We start from the raw sequence: 24,447 nt of genomic DNA, 5'->3' as shown, positions 1-24,447 counted from the left end.
CAAATAAACTTGATTATCTAGATTCTTTTATAGCTACTATACGAATTCTGTAGATAATAATCATTGTAGTAAAACTTATTCGATAGGATGGGAGATAAATCAAATAAATAAATTGTGCCATATTTTATATTTCGTAAACAAAACATCGCAGCCATCACAACAAACTAACTAACATACAAAACTTTATCACTACTAGAGAAGATCAAAGATTCCGAACAGATCTAATGACAGTTGCGTTAGGAATGTATGCAATAGTACTTGTATTTATAAAATTTTTAATATTAAATATAGGAAAACTGTTAAAAATTAAATGATCAAAGATATGATGAACTGTACGAAAGTAGCAAAAGTTCAAAGTAGCCCTTATTTAAAGATACTTTTAAATCGTATACTTGAATAAAAAAAATATTTTTCACAATACATTATAGGTAAAGTTAGGTATAAAATTTTATATAAAATAAAACATTTTTTTAAATGTAATTTTAAGAACAATAAGTGCCAAAGGAATGTTATCTGTGAATGGCTCCCATAGACGTGTGTTACATTAAGTACAACTGTATTAACTGTATTTAAAACTAGTCAACTAAAACATAATTTAAACTTATATCAGTATAAAAAACACTTGTAATACATTATACATTATATATATATATATATATATATATATATATATATATAATTAAAGAGACAACAGAATGTATAAGTTTGTTTATTTCATTTTGTATGTATAGTGTCAACAGTGGGGCTGTGGCTGTTATTTTTATAGCTTTCACATGGCACTGCATAAATGTGATAAATCACATCAAATTGTACTCTAAAACATTAAAACCAACTTAAAATATATAAAAAATAATAAAACCAAATATATCTAGTTAATATAACCCATTCGAACTTTAATTGAATGGCGTCAACAATTGAGGGTAGGTCTAATAAATACGACTCATCTTTAGAGACACAGTGACGTCATTTGTTACTTACAGTTAAAATATAAAAACTTAACCGAGATGTAAATTTTTCCCAAAACGCAATATAAAACAAAGTTATTTATTATTAACACGCGATATATCGCAGGTAGCCAGATCTTTTTAAGACAATATATCTAAATATGTATATATATTATATACAATAATAAACGTCTAAGTCCCGTATTTATAAACCACTCTCAACTTTGAGTTCGATCTTGAGATGCCGTGTTCTTACATTACATATCTCTCAAAGCGGTGGTTTATAAATACAGGCCTATATTCTAACTAAGTAGGTAACGGTTTTTGAGCTATCTCATATTGCACATTCGAAATTTCATTTAAACGGAGCCTCGAAGACATTAACTATATATAAATTAAAAAGGTATAACTTCAAATTCAAAATAAAATTTCACTAAAGCCTTAGTGTTAATCAAAGAAACAATGTAATCAGAAAAAAAAAGAAATGTCAGAAAAGACCTAGAAGAAAGTTCTAGAAGAGTAAATAAAACTACATCAACATGCTCTTTGGCCGTACCGATAAATATTTACTGCGACTGTTTTTAGATTCTTTTGTTAAAACGTTTACCATATTTAAAATATATTTGAAAAACAAAACACTAAAAAAATATTTTAAAAAATCAGATCAAGATAGGTCTTCAGTTTTACTAGTAATTAATTATATCAACATTGAAGAAATTTGTCAATGTTTATGTTGTACTATAAAGTCATATTGGCTAAACAACTTACCTAAAATATTGCTTCCAATTGGCTGTCTATGATCAATGCATAGATAATAAATTTCCTAATAATATTAGTCTATCAGCTACACTTAGATACGCCAATTTTTTAATACATTTTAATGTCAATTAAATGATAATTGCCGTTTCTGAGTGTTGCTGTATATGTTTATTTGTCATTGCAGGAGATTCCGACGTCGCTGCGATCAAAACTAACGATATCTAAACATTCTATACAATTGTATAATATGAATTACTACGTATATATCGATTAATAGAAATATTCTACCGTATAAGGACTTTATTTTAATTCTTTTAAATAGCGTTTATATTTTTTTATCTAATTTAGAATATTACGACCGCAGTGTCACGTCTTATGTGTCTTTTAAACAGTTTTTATATATAAATAAATGATTATATAATGTTGTGCGATACTCAGAGGTTCGGTTGGAAAGGCAGCAGACACACGAAAGGAATATTTCTTATACAAATTAATAATCTTTGCACTCAACGTTGATCCTTCTTATAAGGTCAATAGAGTCCAAATTTTGGAAAAATAACTAAATATCTTTATACATATATTTTATAAATATAAAAGTGTATTGCGTCGTGTGTCTGACTGTGTGTCTATGTCCGTGTGTGTCGTTTATGGCGGCAAGTTCATTTGCAGGTTCTGTAGATACGCCGACGTTGAGTTGAGCAAGCCAATACGTTGTTTCTGTTTACGTTGTTCTGTCATCTGGAATGAAATAATAATAATTTATGCATATATTTTGTTATACTTCATATGATAAACAATATTACATTTACAGTAGAGTACTTCTTAGTCTTGCAAATAATGGGTATAATATATACACGTTTTGAGCTTCTAAAGTCATGAATTATCTTATTCTTTTTGTTAAGGGATAATAATCATCTCACCTTGAGGAACCTTGATCAATCGTGTAGTATATAATAATAAATTTAATATGTACACCTAAAGCTCTGTAGCTTTTGGTGTACATATTAAATTGTTGGTGTGGCGCAGAGGCACAAGGGTGTGACTGTAACACGACCATCCCGTCCCGTCCTCGAGGGAATTAATTATTTTCTAATATTTTATTTCTTCGCTCGCTCGAAAAATTCGGTGGAAAGTGGGGAACAAAGTGTGTTAACACTAAGTTCCTTCTACATACCCTGCTGTATGCGGGATACAGCGTGAACTGTATATTTTTTTTATTTAAAACTATAAGAGGAGATGGTGGTGGTGTACCTGGTCGCGCAGGTCGGTAAGCAGGTCGGTGAGCGCGCGCACGGAGGCCTGCGCGCGCTCGAGCTGCGCCTGCAGGTTTCGCAGCTCCAGCTCGCCGCCCTCGCCCTCGCCGCCGCCAACCAGTGACAGCGCGCGCAGCCGCGGGAACCACTCCAGGTTGTTGCTCTGCACGTACATACAATTTTTTTCATTTCAAGATGTTTATCCATATTGAATTACATGTGGTGCAGTTACGAATAGATACCAAAAACATAAAAACTTACCACTACAAAAGTACCACTAAACGTTGAACGACTACGACTCGAATTTGGAATGAGGCGTGTGCGACGGTGTCCCTTTTATAGTTTTATGTCTACGTGCGTCGTTCTTATACATATATACAAATGGCGTTTTATTTTACAATAATAATTTTATTATTTATTTAAAAAAAAAACACTTTTTTATTTTTGGCAAAATCTCTTTTGTTTTAATTGTATCAAGATTTTATAGAGTGGTTAAAACTGTGAAAGTAGCGATGACTAAAACACTCTATAAAAATTATGAAAAAAAAACGAACAAGCGCGAGTGGGGATCGCCCACCGAGGGTTCCGTACAAAAATTGGAGGTCACGAGCTTTTTCTGAAATTTAAGCCTTTTCATCTGAGAGAGAGCAAGATACCATCAACTTACTAAAATTATTCATAATTTATGATATAAAAATATCAAACAGAACAATGGATACTAATTTAATACTACTTTCTAAAAAGAAATAAATAAATTTAGTTTAAATTGGTTTAAATAAATACCATCGTGGGTTCGATCTCCACTTGGAGAATAAATTATTTTAATTTCCTCGATTTGATATGCTAAACGTGGCGCATAGTTCCACAATACGCAATCTCTAAAATTAGTTGGTGCATAGAGAACAGTGTATTTTAACACTAGGTTTACTTTAATCATGGAGTGCACGTAGCTCTCGGGGCCGGTGAACTCAGTGGGGTCCTTGACGCGCACCAGTACCATGAAGTACAGGTAGTGCCACATATTGTGCTCGCTCTTGATGTGCTCCTCGAACGAGACCGTCTTGTTGTCGAAGGCTGACCTGTTCAACCCTGTACACAACGACTGTTTATACAACAACCATATATTATTATTACTATTGATATTATTATGTATTGATTCTCACTGGGAAAGCTCAGCTCATCCTATTGTGTCATACTTTCAAAAAAAACCATATAAAATTCATACAAGAACAGATCATTAGTGTTGATTCAATCATCACTCAAGTGAACGAATTAATTTCATTACTTCGTTTTAATTGAGTGCGGGGGAACCGGTTGTCTGTACACTAAGTCCACCCTGTTAGCTAAGCTAAAAAAACATACCACATATAAAACATGTGTTCTTCAATATAAGTTCTTTTTGTTGTTTTTCGCTACGGAGGTCCGCGAAGGTGTCGATGATGACACCGAAGATGAGGTTCAGCACGATGATGATGACCACGAAGAAGAACAGCAGGTCGTACACTACGCGCGCCACAAATAACGGCTCCTGGAGGAATATGGAACAATGGAGTCTCTATTCCAAATATATATACGCGGGCGAAACCGCAAGAAGGTGACTAGTATAAAATAAAATGTATCATACTAACAAAACTAGCCGGCGCACGCAGTATATCTCCAATGCCGCCGCCATTCCTTAACCCCTGGTTCAATGTTGTCACGATGCACATTATTAAGGAGTCGCAGGATCTCTCCCGTAGGGCTCCGCCGACGGACACGAAGCGTTGTGGGCGGGAGTACTTGCTCGATAGCGGGGCCCCAGGGGTAGAAGGTGCTTCGCAAGTCCCCTCAGTGCATTCCGACCATTCGAAACGGGGGTCGTCATCATCTGTGCGTAAAGAAAAGTTTATTTGACGGTGTTTTGTTTGATTCATGGTACAACTAACGATTAATTCATAAATAATCTTATCAAATTATTAGCTTTTCTATTTTTGACACTATGTAGACAACAGTGAAACCAAGACCATCCTTTTACCACTTTCCGCCCTTAATTGAAACATTCCATGTTGAATCGCAGGACTCCACACTTTTATCATACCATAGTGAAATAATTAAAATATTTCACTTCTCCGAGTGAAGTATCAAACCTATAACCATCGCAGTCCCATACTGAGAGGTGAGTACTGACCGTCCAACCGGTCGACGTTGACGAGGAAGTGGTCCCGGAAGAACATGTAGCCTACGATGGAGAACATGTAGACCAGCACCAGCGCCAGCACGGCCGTCAGAAGGATGGACCGCCCGTTGCGGGTTACTGATCGCATCACGTTCAGCAGCGTCTCTTCGCGGTACACTATGTCCAGTAGCTGATAATCAAACAATATATATTAATTGAAAAAAAAAGGAAAACCTAAGAACACATTTTTTATATTTTTAAAGTGTTAATCCACATTTAGGAAAGAGAAATACTTTTCAGAAAACATATAAAAAATTTTAGATAGCGGGCGGGAATTTGAACCCGCGCCTTTTGGAAATCGTCCAAGCGCTCTGACAATTTAAGCCATACGTTAAGAGAAATCTTACGGTCCAGGGTTCCATCAACCACCTTCCAGTGTTATGCATAGGCAGCTGACTTTCATAACACGAGGTTCCATCTGTCGACCCTGATTTATGCAGGATGCAGCGTGATAACCAAATAAAGGAAAAAAAAAATCTTCACCAGAACAGAGAAGAAGAACGGATGACAGCATATGCCCAGGAAGCAGAACGCGAGGTAGACGCCGTGGTAGAGCAGCTCGGGATCCGTGATCACGTTACGCGTCGACTTGGACAGCGTGCCTTGGTTGCCCATTATGCTCACCAGATGGATGCCTTTTACTACTATCTGCGAAGGATTAATCAGAAGTAACAGAAAACCTAAAAATAAATCCATGAATCCATCTACAGCGAGGTTAGGATTAGGACTCGTAAACCACTGTACTACTGTACTACTGTACTATTGGTAGCGTAAGATAGAATAATGAAAGAATGATTGAATTATATATATAAAGAGTTAACGTATAAATAAATAAACGTATAAAATATTTTTAAAAAAACAATTTAGAAAGTTGAAATCAGGGAAACAAATCCTATGCTCAATTCTAAAACTAATCTTGAGATGCTATTTCAATTCATAAATTATGTATCTTATTTTTAATTCATAAATCTCATACATTAGTACGTCAAACTAAGCTATGTAAGGTATTATGAATAATTCATCACGATGGTGTTGGATCATCGAAGAGGGATCCAATCCGTTCGATCTTACTTAAACCGACAAATTTTTATGAATATTGTAATCAAATAAACCAAAACTCACAGTAAGCATCCCAAGGGTCCACAGCGTAGGCTCGGGGCCGGCTGAAAATATAAGTCTCACAATGGCGCTGGCTAGTAACGCGCGGGCGCCGGAACCTCGCGGCAGCCACGTCACCAGCGCGCCCGCCGCGCCCGACGCCAGCCACACCACCAATGACAGGTGTTGGCCTAGTTCTGGATGTAGAGTGGGATTAGTAGTGGTAGTGATAAGGATTTTGATTACAGTGGCTGTGGTGTAGGAGCATTACTAAGCGGGGCGATGAGTTCCGCCACTCAACTCAACACTAAGTTCCCCCTGTCGTTCTTGCTGTAGGCGGGATAGAATGTGACGCTGATTTATATATTTAAATATCAGTATGTTACAAAAAAATGGACTTACTTGGATTTTCTTCTTGAAAAGGATAAAAGAAAACAACGATAACGTTGATCAAAACGGCGAAGTTGAACAATATATTACTCCACAGCGACATGTAGGACGACACCCAGAATAAAAATGGTTGGCCTGAAATAACAAATTACAACATAAAAATATTAACGATTTTTTTGACCTTCACTTACAGCAAATTTGCAAATGCAATGCATTATGTTTTTCATAAGTCTAAAATGTTCTTTTAGTTTTCATTATTTTTTTTGTTTTCATAACTGTTGTTATGTAACTTTAACTAACTTTTAGTTAGAACTTTTAAAATATCTACATACGCTCTACGAGTTTCTTATATAGCTAACATTGGTTAAATATAAATATAATTGAAAAAGTTTTGCACTTGCTTTTTTTTTCTGAATAATATAAATATAGTAAAAAATATTATAGTGTAGATAGTACACTATAAGTTATAAGTTTTCCTACCAAGAATTGATCATATTAATGACACTATACAGGAGTATGAGTGTCGTCGTAACACTAAATAGTACCTCTCAGTTTCTTCTGCCACTTCATCTCGTGGAAGAGGTTGTCGAGACGCGCGAAGAAGTCTGCTACCTTGCTGCCCTGGTCGTCGCGCTCGGCGCTCTGCAGCACACGGTGCTTGCTGTCCGCCGGCAGATACTCGCAGATCTCTGGGATCGGGAACACTATCTGTTCCATGCTGCGATCCGTGCGGACTATCTGGAGACAAAACATTCTGTTCTGTCAGCTCAACTGACTCCATACACGTGCCCGTCCGTCTCTAGTATAAGTGCGCAGTGGGAGTACCTCAATCTGCGCGGTGTGCGTGCGGTAATACTGCAGCGCGGGCGCGGCGGGCCCGGCAGGCGAGGCGCGCACCAACGCCGCCAGCTCCTTGTTGTGCGCCGCCAGCTGGTGGCACAGGATGTAGATGTTGTGGCCCACCTGCACCATCACACAAACGATTATTGTTATTTGTATATTTAAAAAATATCTTTTAGGCGGTTAGGTCACATTTTAAGACTCCTCTATATTAACCCTCATCAAATCCTTTCATTTACGCACGTTAAGTTCAATATTTAAATAATAAAACTTACTTCCTTCGGCGACACGCCCTGAACAGGCGAGTCGTCTTCTGAATCGGAATCTGCATCCATAGAGTTCTCTTGGTGGAAGGCGGAGCACGCAACATCTACCTAGAAAACAAAGAGAATATACATTTTTTATAAATATATAAGTAGTATATGTATCTGTATGTATAGTATGCCTATAAATAAAAAAAAATAACGCCGCGCTTTATCATGTTACTTTAATTGAAATCTGTAATTTAATGTTGCCTTTGGCAGGCTTTGATTGTAAGTTTGACTCTCAATCGAGAAAATATTTGCTCTTCCATCCATTTGATAAAATAGCGCAACATAAAGTTTAACTATTTAATAAATCATTTAAAATAAATAACGGGGACATGACATTTATTTTTTCTTTTAATAAAAAATAAAAAAAGCTTGATCGTCATAGCGCAGTAGTATGTGGCGCAGCAGTAGTATTTGACTATAAGCGCGACGGTTGGGGGTTCAATCTCCACTTGGGGGAATTATTTTCATTTTCCCGCACTGGTAAAGAAAACCTGACGCTGTGTTCCGCAATCCAACACGCAATGTCCCGAAAAATGAGCAGTGCCACAAGGTTCCTTCTACCTGCTACAGTGTAAAGTATAAAAACGCACCAGCTGCTTAGGATTCATATTGTACAGAATCCTCTCAGCGTTGTTTTCCGAGTCGTTCCTGGACTCCATTATAGCGAGCAGGAGCTTGGAGGCGTTGTTCTTCAGCTCGAGGACGAGGTCCATGCGCGTCTTGCCGAGGGGGTTGATGTCGTTCAGGATCAACGCGGTTATGATGTCGAGACCGTTGCTCTCGTGTGTCGCTATACAGTTTTGGTTGTCGTGACAGGGACCTAGGTGGAATATAATAAATATTACTTAATATTTGTTTTGTATGTATGGTATGAGATTGTATTTGAAGTGATAATAAATTACGTTTGAAGTGATAATAGATACTAAATTCAACATTACTTTTTAAAGTGATGGTTAAAAAAAAGACAACACGCACATTCACATTTAAATAATAAACTGTTTTATTACCCTGACAATACTCAGTAAGTGTCTCCAGAGTCTGATTAATGAGAGTCACGTTCCCTTCATTGATGTAGAGACCGAGCAAGCCGAGTCCGCCTGTGGTGGACCCGCAGATACAGTCGAGGAACATCAGGGTTTCTGACACTAAGTTGTAATTAGATTTGTTGTTTTGATTACGGAGTAGGTTCTGGAAATATAAAAAAAAAAAAAAATAGCCTTTATTGCTGTTCTTTACAATACTATATAACTTGCCTTTTCTATAAACTTAATTGATTTTTAATAATCAATATCAATATTATCAATAATAATAATGTAATTAATTTTATTTTATTTCTTTATTTATTATTCATTTTTATTTTTTTTTATTCATCGGCAACTAGATATTTGTGTAAAACAACTTGTCTGTCGACAAAGGCCTCCTCTAAAGAGTTCCATGTTTTCCTGTCTTTTGCTAGACGGGTTCCTTGACTATCAAACACAAAAACCTTTTCTTTAATTCAAATCATTCTTGAGATTAGCACGATCATACACCCTTTTCTTCAGCTTACAATGTTATAAAAAAAGAAATGTAAATAACCTGTAGATCAGGGTTGTGGTTTTCGCATAGCAGCTGGAGGAATCGTAGTATGGGCTTCATAACCGCCACTTTCGCTGGTAGCACGTCAGCGTTGCCTGATTCACGCTTTTTCTCCGCCATTATTTCTTCTAGTACTGTCGTGCCTGTTGAGAATATAATAAAAAAAGAGATGATACGCGGGACTGGATTAGTTCCATACAGTTTGTTTAAAAAATAAAGAAAAACAGATATTTTTGTTTTAAACATATATAAAATACTGATGATTTTGCTTCTGCGTAGGATGGAAATGTCTTCAAATTTTATTTGAAGGAAATTAATTATATATTTTTATGTAGTCGTATAAACAAAGTGTGACGTTTTGATTAACAGATTATATCGTATAAATCTGCATAAATAATAAAAATAAATATAGTTATATGATTATATTGATCTGTTAACTTGGCGCTGCGTGGGGAACGAAGTCATTTATCATTAACTTCCCTCTGCCTAAAGTGTAAACCTAAGAAAAATATAAATACCATGGGACATGGTGTGTATGTCTGAATAAGCGTGCACGGCGGACCCGCACGCGCTTGTCACCTCATCGTCCATGTCCTCACCCACCACCATCGGGCCTACTGCTACCGGTTTACCTAAATAAGAAATAAACAAATAAAAAAACTCAACTTTTGTGGCCACGCACTTACGGTGTGAATGTTTTATTGGGACTTGAGGAAATGAAATATTTAATACTTTAATTTCTTCGCTCTGGCGTGGAGGTAAAGCGCGGCGTTGAATTCCGCCACTCAACACGCAATGTCTCTAGAATTCAGTCAAATGTCTCTAGAATTCAAATTCAGGGGAACGAAGTGTCTGGAACATTAGGTTCCTAGGTTCCCTCTACCTACTCTGCTATTTGAGCAATGCAGAAGCTAATAAATGAAACGATACGTGAAGCTAATATGAAAAATGTATAACATACGGGCAAGAAGCGGAGGAAGATGTGTTTTGAGACTTTACATACCAATGTAGTCTCAAACCCTTTTGTTGTCTCTGTAGTTACTTTCTTTGAGGAAATAAAGATTTTATTATTATGTAAGCAACGTTTCCTCTTAGCTTAGGTTTGAAATCTTATCTCTTAGCTTACTCCGTTACGCAAAAAATGGAGAGTGCGAGAAGGAGATATCGTCTATTTAGTGTAAACCTGCTAAATGTGTTTTTTATCTTTATGTACTGGTACGTTTTATTGAAAGAAGGTGTGAAAGTGAATAAAACACAAAATCGTTCTTTATTTTATGTCATATAGTAGGAAATACAAACGATTTTTTGTCTCTTTTGAGAATTTGCCCAATGGGTTGTTACAGTCTACGTGTTTTCGTCATAAAATCTGTAAAATTACAGTCTGGTTTGCCAATAAACAAATATTAAACTAGATTTTTTTAATGTGTATAATATAAAACTCATTTTGTGTAGATATAAAAAATGTGTAAAATTTTATTTGTTAACAACAATATAATATATAATATTAATATAAGATACAATAATGATATTTGAAACAGGCTACTGACCATCAGCAGTAGGTTTCTGTTTGTCAGCGGAGGAAGAACGCTTATCAGTTGCGGCGCTGGTACTACTGACTGCTAGCGATCTTATCTCCTGTTGAGCTTCACGCATTTTGTCGTAGAATACCTGAAATATGTTTAATATTTAAAAGTTTTATGGGAGTTCATCGTAAAAATATATTATCTGATTAGCCTATTTACTTTTGTAGAAAATTAGGTATTTGAATATAGCAATCTCATCTCTTGGAAACCGCCTAAGCTTTTTAACCACAAAGTAATACGTTCTCATTATTAAGCTACGTTGTTATTCTAACACGCTTGATACATTTTATTTATGTTATTAAAAAGTGATAGTTTCCAAAAGGTGCGGATACAAATGCCGCGACGTTTAAATATTTGTAAGTTTTAAAAAAACGCCTTTTTTCTAAGTGTCAAATAAATGATTTATATTATACCTTAATTTTTTCCCTAAAAATGATATAAGAGTAGGGTTTACCTTTAAAAATGCTTGAGATATTTCACCATTTTGTAATTTGGTAAATATACTGTGCTGTATTATTGAGTTACCGCCTTCTAGAAGAGCAATTCCTGTGAAAATAATAAAATGTATACTTATTTTTTAACATTGTTAAAAATATAGTAAATTTTCGATAATATCGAAATGAAACTAATTATTATAGTACTGAAATTAATCAAGTTATAATTTTAACGTTTTGAATAAGTCATGTATTTAATAATCATGTACATCTCGTTGATAATGTTCATTATGACTTATTTTTCAACTAATTGTAATTTTATTTGACCAGATAAAGCAGTGTTGAGTTTTATCATTTCATCTCACAATGATTGAAAAATAGAGAAATTTATTAATTTTCAAAGATAGTGTAGATAAAATTAAAAAGACCACGAAATTAGTAAATTAGGTTAATTGGTAAATGTGATGGCTGTATGTCGATCGGATAACCCATTCACGAAAATAATTATATTCATCATTTTATTTTTTGTTATTTCCTCCATTTTGGTAAAAGAACAAAAATCAACATATTAAGAAATTAATTAATATAGAATTAAGTGTATTGACACTTTGGTACTTGATACCTTTTATACGAGAAAAAGTATGAATTTAAAAAAAAAGGAATACCAAGTTGTATAGCCTCAAGGAATATCGCCGGTCGGTTGGTGCTGTTGATGACGAGTTCCACCACCAGGTCGGAGGCGCCCTCTCGATCCAGGTGTGCCTGCACCTGCGCCAGGCTCTGCCCGGTGCGGGGGAGTATCTTTGCTGTAGGATTTTTATGATTCATATGATACTTTATAGCATATGAGAAAAGAACCTTATTAGGGACACGGTTTGTCGGTTGGTCTGTGCTAACTTCAGAATAGTCGGGTGTCCACGCCAGTAATTTCGCTTACCAAAAAAATTGTCTAGATACGCCAATGGAATAAAGGTCGTAAGGTTTGTTCGTTAATATAATATATTACTTAAAGTAAAAGGAATATGGCTTTCTATTACATTTAAAGGATATTAAAGAAACATTCATTGCTTAATTTTAAAATCTTTCTAAGGAGTTATTATTTTGTTAACATTCGTTAATTAAAAAAAATAGGTCATCAAAACCCACTTATTAATATTATTACAACATGCCACAGATAAACTAATAATACACTATATATAAATACTAATAATACTATATCCAAATAATATATTACAAGTAACTTCACACATAAATAGATGACGTTGTAGATTCTGAATAAATAAAATATAAATACACGAACGGAGTGTCTCGGACACTAGGTTCACTCTTCCCCGCTGTATACGATATGTAACACTCAAAACATACAGATATGTATAATGGTAAAAAATACCCACCTGTCTTAGTTGGTTGTGGTACTGACTGGTCAGCTGCGCATGCGCATTGTGAAAACAAATCAAATTCTAAACAAAAATCTGTTACATGGATATATATGAATATGTAAAATATTTTTTATTGTTTTTTTCAGTTTACCAAAAACAAACCTATTTATTTTTTAATTTGCAAAATAATTTTAGGGTAGCCATGATACAGATTTATTTTATTTTGTTATAGTAAAACCTTTATATAACCTTTGATTTATTCTAAATTTTATATCTAATTTAATTTGTGCATATTTATATTTATGATATATGATATATATAATTTGTGAATTTGCCATACTTAAAAATAATATAGTGTAATTTTCTAAAACTATTTGTGCTCATTTATTATAAATAAAATTTTCATTTTATTTAATTATATTAAAAGTGTACTTTATAAAATAGTTCATACTAAAACACTCTACATCATGTGAAGTACACATACATACAGATTAAATATTGCCAATCTATTATTTTCATAAGTGTCCTAAATGTGAAAAATATTATATAATAAACATTATTTAGTGGTACAACAATAATATCTATTATAAAACATATATTTAGTATGTTACCACCGGGTCCGTGTGTAACGGCGACGCTGGGCGGTGTGATGCGCGGCTCCGACTTACGGTTCACGAAGTATTGGGACAACAACTTGTTTCTTAGTTGGTTTCCCTGTAAACAATATAAATATTAATCAAATTTTGTGTGGAAATACTGTTTTAGTAAATTTATTTAATATAAATATTTTGGATCCTAAATAAAAACTCAGTTAGTGTCTATAAAAGTAATATAATGCACAAAAAAACTCGCAATAATATATATAGGATAAGTAGAGAGAACCTAAGACGAAGACAATCCTTTTTCCGCTTTCTACCTGAGCCTGCCTATTCAGCACCGGGACGAAATAATAAGGGTAAGGTAATGCAAAGAATTAAATGCCTTGTGTGGGTATTGAACTCATAACTGTCGCATTACAGTCCAACAATTTCTCACATAATTTTACATAATAGTCAATGATATTAAATTCTGTTGCTATTTTGAAGAACGAAGAATCGACAATATATTTAAAATTACTTATGATTACATAATAATAGGTAAGATAAGATAGCAGTAACCTTGTCTCCATATTCCGGATCTGTGGCCATCATCTCTCGTAGCGTCCGCAGTACTTTCACGCAAAGCTTTTCTTCCTTCTCTTCAAGAAGTTTTTCTGTGTGACGTATTAGTCTAAAACGTATAACGTAAGCATAGTAATAAATAATACTAATTATAAATTATTAAATACTAGCACCCAAACTAAGATTAAACTTATTGTTATATTATTAGAAGATTATTCAAAAGTATGATATAATATAAATTGTGGTTATTTTGATTAATAATATAGCTTATATTACTATAATTTCATCCAAATTCTTTTAGTAGATTTTGTGTAAAAGTGGAAAAACATTAAAATCATAAGAAATATTATAATATTTCTTATTCTTTAATCGATTTTGATTCTTTTATCATTCTATGTATATAGGTGCGTCGTGTGAAAATTGATAATGGTCTGTTTCTTGTTGTATATTCATATATTTTGTACATAAAGCATAGTAATATGAATATATAATTCTACATGAACGGAAAGATAAACCAAGTAAATTTAAAGAGCTTTTTACGTATTTTAAACACAATGTTCGTTAGAAGGCGGAACTAAATATAGTGCTCTGGCAAACCAGATTTTGGACTAGTGTGTAAATTAAAACCATCACAACCACACACTTTCTATCACAATGTCACCAATTAGATACTTTGTTTGTTTAATACATCTACAGTACGTTCGACGAGTCGTCGCCGCCCTGTAGTTAGGTTTCCTGAACTGTTACGCATGGTTTACTCAGGAAGAAAATAATCAAAAGTTAGATATACTCTATAATCATATCTGCGCAGCCGTCTACACTTAACTTCAGAGCAGCCAAGACAGCCAAGACAGTCAGCCCGCCAACTGCACTGTAATGCCTTACCGTGATATAAATATCCCGCTAGTATCCGGATGGGTTAATTCTCCGGGACTTGTGAACAAGCGGTGCGGCTTGTATAGGATATCGACTAATAACGACTGTTCTGCTTGCAATAGTGGTCTGAGCTGCTCCTCTAGAAGCGCTACGATCTCTTGGAGACCTTCCATTACTGATCTATCATTTTGTAGGTTTGTCTATAAAGTAAAATATAGCAAAAATCTTCATTATCCACTGAATAATGCATTACAAGTATATTCATAAATAAAATAGCACAAAGGCGGCCTTATTGATAAGTGAGCGATCTCTTCCAGGCAACCGTGGGGCATAGGAGAGAATAGATTAAATAGATTTCTATCAAGATTGTTTTATAATTTACACAACTTATTTTATCATTCAATTTGAATAGTTTTTCAAAAGCTAAATAGGTAAATTCTACATTCTCTCGCCAATAAGCAGTTTTTGTTTATTTGTTTCAAAATTGTTTTGTTATTTACCTGTGAAGCCATTTTCTCTAATTTGGAAGTTTTCGATGCAAGTAACCATTTGCTGGTTTGTCGGGATAGGGCGGCTGCCTTTTCAAATACTGTTTGTATTTTGGCTTCTAATTCCAATGGTATTGCTATACTGTGACTTTTAGCTAAAAAGAAATGCCTTAATCACAAATAAAATAATTAACTTAGAAACTAGATTAGGGGACATCGTTGCTACTTCAAACTCTTCATAATTTTTATGTATAGATAATACGGAAGTCAATGAACGCTCCCTTCTGTTAACAAATAGTCTTAGGCACCAAAAACATACTAGAAAGTGTGCCGTTGCTTATTGTTTGTTTGTTTCAGCTATATTGTGTACTAGGTGTCGGAGAGTAGACCGACGAATCGCTTTTTTTTAAATGTCACACTTCAAATACATTTTAAACTTACAAATGTATTGAGCTAGTATAATTTAACAATAATGCATTGATAACATTAAGGTATACAAAATCAATAAAACTACTTACCAACTTCACTCAAAGTTCGTATACATTTCTCGACGTTGAGTTTCTGCGGCGGCGTCAACCAAGGACATTGGTATATGCGGAATGTAGTCTGCAGTAGTTTCACGAAGATCGACTGGCGAGTCTACAATATATCAAAAGTATTATATAATAAAATAGTAACTCGTCGCTGTCTGTCTCGTATATATTTGTCTGCAAGATATATAAGAAAATGTATCATAAGGGCTCTTAATGAATGAAATAGAACCCGAGATGATGATTGACTAAGATTTTTAAAATTGTTGTCTGTTGGTCGATTTGTCTGTTTTTGGTGTGACGTTAAAATAATAATATTATTACATCACGAAAATAATTCAGCAAGAAAAATTATATTCATAAGTAACCTACTTACATCATGTAAGTAATCCTTGCAAGCAAAAATAAAATATTCAGTTTTATAACATTCTTAATTTATTTTACATCAGAAAAAGTTATTGAATAAATCAAATAAGTTTTATATTTCATAGCAATAATGGATGTGGTGAAAATCTTTGATTTTTATGATTATTACACATTTTCAAGTAAACTCTTTAAACAGATTAATCGCGTATATTTAGTACTTTTTTAATTTACATTAGTACTTTTTGGAAACACTCGCACACCAATAGATACCTTAATGGTGAATCTCACCACCACCCTTCACAGTTATCTGCCGTTCGTAAATTTTTGTTTTAGATAGCCTACCAAGGCAATTAAGATGTCGTTGGCGGTAGTTTGATATAATAATTATGTCAACTGACAGACGAATGCCACGTCAGTCTATCACCACGTGTGACCGCGGACTACTGCAAAGTGTTCGAAACGTCGTCGGGTTTCCACAAATATATAATACTATATATACGCTATTAATTCGGTTAAATAGTTTCATTTCATAATGAATGTGTCCTACCTACAAGTAACAAGATTTTTGTCTAAAATAAATAAAATGTGGCATGTTCATGGAGGTATATGATATAATCCACATGTTTTACTAGTACGAATTATTTAATTTTAAAGTTGTTAATGACTTAGAATTGTATTTAAAATTACCTTAATAACTTGATTTTAATAACGTCCTGTAAGCATTGCCAATGTGCATAGCGTAATAAGTCATCAATATTGGTACATATTTCTAAACGTTGCAAACTTGCCTAAGATTCTACAGAATATGAAAATTGCTTAATTCTCTACAATAACCAAAAATATTTTTAGCTTTCTAGCCTACGACCTAGCTTACATTAAGTACCTCTTGTAGACACATCGGTCCGATCGTTATTACTAATGTTAGTATTTCATTAGTGCTCTCATCTTGCTTCACCTTGCAAGTATAAAAAAGCTAGCTTATTACGTATTATGTGATTTATTTAATTACATTTATATATATTTACATAATATTTATCTTTTATATATATATGTACATCATATTTACATAAAGTACATTATTAGCTTTAGTTCCTTGGATCAATTAAAAATAATGATTTTCTATAAATATTATTTACAAAAATTACTGTAAATCGGTTAAAATAATTGATTAATTGTTATTTTTATCATTCTGTCTTGTATGTTGTTAGTGTTTTATGAATAAAAATTTAATTCTGATAACTTATCGTCAGTATCTTCATTTACGTTATCATTTAGGCTTTGTAATTCAATATTATGTCATATTAAATTAACAAGACATAATATACACATATACGCACACATGCATATAAAGATAGACCGTAACTGTACGGTCGAGGAGTCGTGGCTGTGCGATATGATTTTAGAATATTTCTTATTTTATGTTATTATCCTTCCAGTACAATGCGTAATAGTTTAGAAAATCTAACTTCAAGGCCGGTACGACTTGTAGGCCGTAGTGTATAAATTAATGAAACGAACCAACTTCATAATAAACTTATGCATAAACCTTACCTGCACAGTAGTGCTCTGTTCTCTAAACGGAGAATTGAAGAACGTGCATATAGTTTGTACGAGCACGTCCGTCACGTAGTTGACCCACGCCTGCTTTGTGCCAGAACCCTTTGCTGGCTCTTCTGATGACGAACCTATAATATGAAATTGGACAATTTGTATTAATTTTTTTTCAAGCTTCACGGTCTTTCTCGGGAATTGCCATATAGTAAACAATCCATTTTCTTAGTATTGTCACTGATGGCAGATTTAAGACAGGAATAAAAGTGTCTGTTTTGAGCCGTTCATTCAGCAACGACTATCAGGCACATGCATCGTGATGCGTGATAAAAAAATATACCTACCAGGGATACCAACACCATGCGCGGGCTGGAGTATAGCAAGCATGTCATGTAAGAAGGACCGCTCGAACAGATCCCACATGTAGTTGCTAGAGTATATCTCCTTTATTTCCACTTCCGTGTCGATGTAGCAGTGGTTTAGGAAGCCTACGTACGCTTCTTTTACCTGGATGGAATGGAAAATAGCTTTAATAATTTATTATTATTTCTTTTTTGTGTAATAAATATTCGTCACATTTAATATCATAAAATGCAATTGCATCATAATGTTGGTTAGCCAAATTCAGATTTCTACGTTCCATCAATATCAAATACTGCCTGTTTATATATATTCTTTATTGCACATAAAAACACATAGGAAATACAAAATTAAAAGTTTAGTTAGCAAAGGTGGGCTTATTTCTAAAAGAAATCTCTTCCAGCCAACCAATGGAAGTGGGTAACTGTCAAATAGCGGGAAGAGAGTACAGTGCAGTTATCAAAGAAGAAAAAATCACTAAGAATTTAAATAAAAAAATAATAATCACAAAAAAGAGTAAATACATATCCAAATACATAAACAGATACATATACACTAAATTTATGACAATATACTAATATATATAAATAAACATATATATATATATATATATATATATATATATATATAAATACGTGAAGTGCGGCTGTCATGCTCAAGAAAAAAAAAAAAAGCTGTCTGAATAAAATTTGGTACTAGTTCATAATACTAGTTCATACTAGCAAATAAATGTTTTTTTAGCTGGGATTTGAAGGACAGTAAGGAAGGACTTCTTTGGATAGGGATGGGAAGTTGGTTCCAAAGTGATGCGGCGTACACAGTGAAAGACTTATGGAAGAATTTGGTACTGCTCATAGGTATCTCGAGCGCCGGAACGACGCACGACCGCCTAGAGCGCCTAGAGTTTATATAGTCAACAGATTTAGGAAAACCAAAATTTAAATCGAATTCACAAATATCGCTTACAGCCATCTAATAAATAACATAGAAACCTCTGGTATACAATCCGGATGTGTAATCATGGCGACGATATCATCCAACGGCAATAAGCTGTGACATTTGATTTCTGTATACACGTTCTTGCCCAAAGTACAACATGTCAGCAGCTTGACTAGATCTATGTGGTAGCTGGAAATTTGAATATTGCTATTATGTAATTGTAAATTTCATTATTTGATTATATTTTAATATATTTTATCTATACAAATGGATAGTAGATACTAGGGTAACTTGTTACTATGTTTTACATACCATGCACAAAATGGGAAATATAACTGGGAAATAATATTAACTTAAAAAATCCGATAATAATGAAAATAAAAACTATGGAACATACGTCAAAGCCTCAGGCATTTCCCCACTTATTTTGTACTGTCGCATCATCGTGATAAAGTAGTTGAATGATACTTTGTCATTGTAGAAGACCAGCACGTCCTCTCCCGCGTTCACCATCTAAAATTAAATACTTTAAAATATATTTAAAACGAACTAATAGGCTAGTCGTGGCGCACAAAGTGTGACTATAAACGCAACAGGTAGTGGGTTCGATTCCCACTCGAGGTAATGTATAAATAAAATACTACTAATGACTACTAATGACTACTACTACTAATGACTACGGTAAATAACTTGAGTACGGTAATATGAAAATAATCTCAAGTAGTAATCAACACCCAACCATCGCTTTTACAGCCAGATTGTGTCCCACTTTGCAGTTATTATTATTGATTTTTACTACCTGTATACTTAACTTATATGACTTATAGGAAGACTAAATTAATCAAAATTACTCTAATAATTCAAAAAGAAATTAGCATAAGGAGTTTAAAACTGAATTCTTGTACAAGCACCAACCTCCTGCATGACTAAGTCCTGACTCCGTCTTATATGATGTCCTCCAGCTCGTACTATTGTCCTTAAAAATCGTAAATACGCGGGTCTTCGGCCCCTCGACTCTATACAATGTACGAAGTGCGCTGCAACTTTTTCATTACCCTCGTGTGCACAGAGTGATGCGTTTTCTGAGAAAATTGCACATACTGTCTGGGCTTCGCGGATCTGTGTGATAAATGTGTTGATTAAAAAAATAATTATTCTTCAAAAGTAATTTTTTAATAATATATTAACTTTTACCTGAGACTTCGCTCCAGTTGTCAAATAGAAATAACTAATAGTTGTGTATGACACATTCTAAGTAGTCACGCGCTAATCGCAGGTCCTAATAGTATAAATTGATGAAAACTTTTTTGTAGAGTAGTCCATCTGTTAAAGTTAATGTTACCTCCCGTGGTCAGAATACGTAATGTTTATATAAAACGAGTAATTATGTCTATTTAACTATGGAGGCGATAGCAAGCAAAGGCTAGTATTAAATAAATATAAAAAAATAAACCTACCCCAGCATTAAGAAACAGATCCAAATGTTTATGCAATATAGCTTGGTTCTGTTGGTTTCCGTGACAGAAGTGCTGTAGGAACTCGTGTGCTAGTGCCAATAGTTCGTCCATTGCTGCGTCATCTTCGTCGTGGGGTACCTGCAGAATCCGTTGTATTAATTAGAGAGAATAAAAATATTAATTAGTTTATAATATAAAAAAAGTATGTTTGAAGATAATGTAAAAAAGTGCGTTTTTTTAAGTGAAGATAATGTAAAATATTTTGTATTTGGTGATTAGATTTAGGATACCAAAGTATTTTAGGCAGTAGTTAGTATGTTTCTAGTATGGAGACCAAATTTCATAGCATCCAAATTTGAAAAAAAAATTTCTCTTATGAAATAATAAAAACTATCAATAATCTTATCACAACTACAATTTCAATACTGTCCGTATATGAGTACTATACCATTTCTATAAGGTCTAACACACCTGTAGCAGGTCCAATATAATATTATGTACTCCAATATTCCTCAGTAAGCGTTGTTCGTGTCTCCGCGGGCGCGAGGGCTCGCCGGCTTCGCCTGCGCCATTGTTGCCTTGAGTGCAGTATTTTATCATACGTTGCAGAATCTGTTTAAGGAATAATTTATTAGCATATACTTTATGATGGGGAAGGCAGAGATAACACATTGTTGCAATACTCTGTTCTTCACACACCGTCTAATTTTAAAGACATCGAATCAGAGCCGCGCTTTGTCTTGTTACCAGAGCGAGGACATGCAAATTATTGAATAATTCGTTTTCCCTAGTGGGAATCGAACCAACAACCGTCTCGTTTGCATTCACTCGCTATGCCTGCACTTCGACGACCTTTTTAACTCTCGACCTTCTTTACCATTGAGAGAAGAAATCACCGTCTTTATGAGATACAAACTTATTCTATTGTATTTTTATTATATAAAAATATTTAGTTTCTCTGCTGACTGAGTTCCATACCACTATAGTTGGTTTAGCCATGTTGAGTCAATAACATCATTATAAGCATTAATAATTATTAATGTCATCCAATTAAAAAATATATTCGTAAAATTATTCGAAAAATCGTTTAATTGTTACATAAAAAAATAAATAAAACAAATTATCTGTGAGTTTACCTCTTTAATTTTCTTATATTCATTCATATGATCGTATTTAGCGGTCCTTGAGGTGTCTAATACATTGTCCAAGGAGGAGTTACGTTCTAAAACTGCCCCGCCTGGACCCACTGTACCTTTTAAATCTGGATAGAATATAAAATAAATATATGTCACCTGTTTACAAAAAGCTTAAAAATATTGTAAGCAAATTAATTACGTAATGTTATAATTTATTGGGGCTCAATTTTGAAACTAGGGTATATTTATGAATATGCAGTTCAATATATTGAGTTATTTAGGAATAGTTCTGTAGGAAATCAGCGAGTATGGCGATACAAGTCAGCGAACTGACATGAAATGCGGTCCTTTCTTGCATCTTATCCCTGGCAAAGGCTTTTCTTCAAATGACCCCTCAATTTGTGCGGAAGCTGTAACAGATGTTCTACGCGTGGGTACGGAGAATTATATTCCATTTTCCGACGTGCCTCTGTCAAACAAAGGCCGCCCTTGGTTCGGGCCTGAATGTAAACTTATCTAACTTGGGCAGAGGCTCGTAACCGCAAACGCAAAAGTCTATAACTGACAACCTCTCCAATGTGAGACATTACTTTACACCTCACATCTTCTCACACTTGTAATAAATTGTAATTGTAATAAAATATCTTTATCTAAATTGTAGCCTGTCTCTAATTGTATATGTTATTCTATAATATATACACTTTAAAATTTATAATATTCGTAGGATTTACCGCTATGATCGTCTAAGGCGCCGGCTCGACCCTTATTAAATACCCACAACTCAGATTTCTCCACACTTTGTCGTAAAACGTCCAAATCAGCCTTTATTTGTTTGTATGATTCAACGTCAGCGTCGGACACCAGCAGTTGTACCTGTAAAAAAATATAACTTTTTAATTTATTTTTAAAAATCTTATGTACCAGTATTGTACATAAGATTTTTAAAAATAACCAGTATGTAAAATATGTACCAGTATTGTGATACGAGTCCAAATATATGTTTTAATATGAACATTCAGACAAACCATGAAGACAATAAGCTTGTAAATTTGGTAATACGTTTTATTAATCACAACAGTCGTATCACAAATACTATTTAAACTTTAAATTGATAATATATAGGTGCACACATCCAATATGACTTTAAGCTAATTAACATATCCAACTTTACTTAAATACATATCAACACAACAAAAAACAAACAATACCTGTTTAAAAGCCGCCAAAACCTCCTGTCTCTGACTAAAGTGTCTGAAAAGAAGCGCGAGCGCGCCCGACACCAGCGACGCGGACGCGCCCTGCGAGCACAGCTGCAACAGCACGCGCAGGACCATTCTGCCTCCACACTCGTCTAAATCTAGACCGTCCCTGGAAATTGAATCTTATTGTTAATAGGATGATTGGAGTTTGATTGTTAGAGTCGACGAGTCGTGGCTTCCCTCAAGTAATTATTTCAGATTTTTTTCGCATTGTTTACTCGGGAAGAAACTAATAAGCAGTACGAAAAATCTTAAAATTAATTCACAGCTAGCTTCAGGGTGGCCACGAGTGGTCAACCGAGTTAGTGTAAAAGCTAACTTTTCGTTCCCACTTGTCGCGTGTAGGGCTAGGCTTAATATTAATCAGATGTTGTAACAGATCTTTTATACGAAACTATTCCCCATTTGTTGGAAATGTTGACAATTTTTTATCGGCAACAACAACAATTGCGAAATTCAATTTCGTTTCGCCAGCCGTCTACACGAGGAAAAAACAATAATATTGGATCTCACAATTATCGATGTCGAAGTCGACACTGGTGATCTCCCCGCTGACTAAAATATTAGTAAGTTGAAATTAAATTTTAAAAATGCAGTCCCCAAAAGCCTGAGCATAGAACACACCAGTCTTTTGATAATTTTTAAGTTAAAATAATATTTAAGTCGTATAATAATTAATAAACATCATCTATTGTCACTGAATTCCTTTACTGGTACTAATTTATGTATGTTCACTGTTATGAACAGATACGCTGACATTCGATTAATACGCAACCCCCGAAAAATGGGAACGATATCAAGACATAAAGCCCAAGAAGCATTTAGATGCATGCATATATATAAATATTTGTATATTATATAGGATGTTTTGTAGGCCTGGATTTTTGGGGGATTTCTTTATTTATAATATTACAATCAACACGGATGTTTCGTTTTAAATTAATCATACAACACACACAACACGACACAGGTCTATACAAAGCTGAATTTGTTGCCAGATAAAATATTCTCACGTAAAACTTTTAAATAAGTGAGTTTTTAGTTTATTTTAACCTCAAATTTCCTGTATATTATTTCCATATTTTGTTTTAGGAACACTGGCTGGAAACCAGAACATTGGTTAATACAGTCTAACAACCTATAGTATAGTTAGTTTCTACACACATATTTTTTGAAATGAAAACATTTAATACGGCAAAGGAAAGGCTTTTTATTTAAAGATTTAAAGCATCAATTGTTAACGAGTTAGGGTTAGGCGTTGTTTTAGTAATCCATGCTAACACCATGCATTTATGTATATCTTACTAACAAATCTACATTTTTTGGAAGACAGCTGTCAGGCACAGTTTGTATTGCTCTGAAATAATATTTATTATATTAATGTTATTATCAACACAGTTAAATATTTCAAAGAAATTAATAAGTTATATTTTAAAAGTTATTATTTTAAAAAAAATAGTTTGAAAAGAATTTGTAGTACAATAATATACAAAAAAAAAATCAAATAATTATTTGTTTTGTATTACTCTTATGCCCAA

General features: G+C 34.0%; 1 protein-coding gene across 11 annotated transcripts in view; it reads right to left on the bottom strand.

Annotated features, from left to right (window-relative positions):
- Positions 1 to 112: 112 nt before the first annotated feature.
- The window catches only part of Itpr (Inositol 1,4,5,-trisphosphate receptor), a 57,274-nt gene continuing 32,939 nt past the window's right edge, over positions 113 to 24,447 (bottom strand). For 3 of the 11 annotated variants that reach the window (XM_085202099.1, XM_085202101.1, XM_085202100.1), the window contains 38 exons: positions 24,219 to 24,266; positions 22,859 to 23,018; positions 22,382 to 22,562; positions 21,651 to 21,775; positions 20,986 to 21,126; positions 20,515 to 20,652; positions 19,973 to 20,176; positions 19,455 to 19,570; positions 19,111 to 19,246; positions 18,103 to 18,265; positions 17,759 to 17,892; positions 17,091 to 17,162; positions 16,218 to 16,232; positions 15,830 to 15,950; positions 15,324 to 15,466; positions 14,833 to 15,023; positions 13,945 to 14,056; positions 13,399 to 13,501; positions 12,803 to 12,835; positions 12,074 to 12,214; positions 11,429 to 11,520; positions 10,939 to 11,059; positions 9,910 to 10,023; positions 9,392 to 9,534; positions 8,821 to 9,001; positions 8,404 to 8,633; positions 7,775 to 7,873; positions 7,485 to 7,622; positions 7,205 to 7,397; positions 6,672 to 6,794; positions 6,294 to 6,466; positions 5,655 to 5,819; positions 5,124 to 5,301; positions 4,585 to 4,823; positions 4,319 to 4,484; positions 3,885 to 4,045; positions 2,955 to 3,119; positions 113 to 2,441 (listed from right to left, as the gene is read on the bottom strand). In XM_085202099.1, coding sequence (XP_085058225.1) covers positions 2,349 to 2,441; positions 2,955 to 3,119; positions 3,885 to 4,045; positions 4,319 to 4,484; positions 4,585 to 4,823; positions 5,124 to 5,301; positions 5,655 to 5,819; positions 6,294 to 6,466; positions 6,672 to 6,794; positions 7,205 to 7,397; positions 7,485 to 7,622; positions 7,775 to 7,873; positions 8,404 to 8,633; positions 8,821 to 9,001; positions 9,392 to 9,534; positions 9,910 to 10,023; positions 10,939 to 11,059; positions 11,429 to 11,520; positions 12,074 to 12,214; positions 12,803 to 12,835; positions 13,399 to 13,501; positions 13,945 to 14,056; positions 14,833 to 15,023; positions 15,324 to 15,466; positions 15,830 to 15,950; positions 16,218 to 16,232; positions 17,091 to 17,162; positions 17,759 to 17,892; positions 18,103 to 18,265; positions 19,111 to 19,246; positions 19,455 to 19,570; positions 19,973 to 20,176; positions 20,515 to 20,652; positions 20,986 to 21,126; positions 21,651 to 21,775; positions 22,382 to 22,562; positions 22,859 to 23,018; positions 24,219 to 24,266 — 5,251 coding nt within the window. In that variant the 3' untranslated portion in view covers positions 113 to 2,348. The remainder of the gene's footprint in view (positions 2,442 to 2,954; positions 3,120 to 3,884; positions 4,046 to 4,318; positions 4,485 to 4,584; positions 4,824 to 5,123; positions 5,302 to 5,654; positions 5,820 to 6,293; positions 6,467 to 6,671; positions 6,795 to 7,204; positions 7,398 to 7,484; positions 7,623 to 7,774; positions 7,874 to 8,403; positions 8,634 to 8,820; positions 9,002 to 9,391; positions 9,535 to 9,909; positions 10,024 to 10,938; positions 11,060 to 11,428; positions 11,521 to 12,073; positions 12,215 to 12,802; positions 12,836 to 13,398; positions 13,502 to 13,944; positions 14,057 to 14,832; positions 15,024 to 15,323; positions 15,467 to 15,829; positions 15,951 to 16,217; positions 16,233 to 17,090; positions 17,163 to 17,758; positions 17,893 to 18,102; positions 18,266 to 19,110; positions 19,247 to 19,454; positions 19,571 to 19,972; positions 20,177 to 20,514; positions 20,653 to 20,985; positions 21,127 to 21,650; positions 21,776 to 22,381; positions 22,563 to 22,858; positions 23,019 to 24,218; positions 24,267 to 24,447) is intronic. The other 8 variants (XM_085202109.1, XM_085202110.1, XM_085202103.1 and 5 more) reach the window with 7 other exon arrangements.

This window comes from Heliconius melpomene, chromosome 18, assembly GCF_056956725.1.
Source record: "Heliconius melpomene rosina isolate 202511_hmr_F chromosome 18, ASM5695672v1, whole genome shotgun sequence".
Taxonomy (NCBI): Eukaryota; Metazoa; Arthropoda; class Insecta; order Lepidoptera; family Nymphalidae; genus Heliconius; species Heliconius melpomene.
This window is presented reverse-complemented; position numbering and strand designations above follow the sequence as displayed.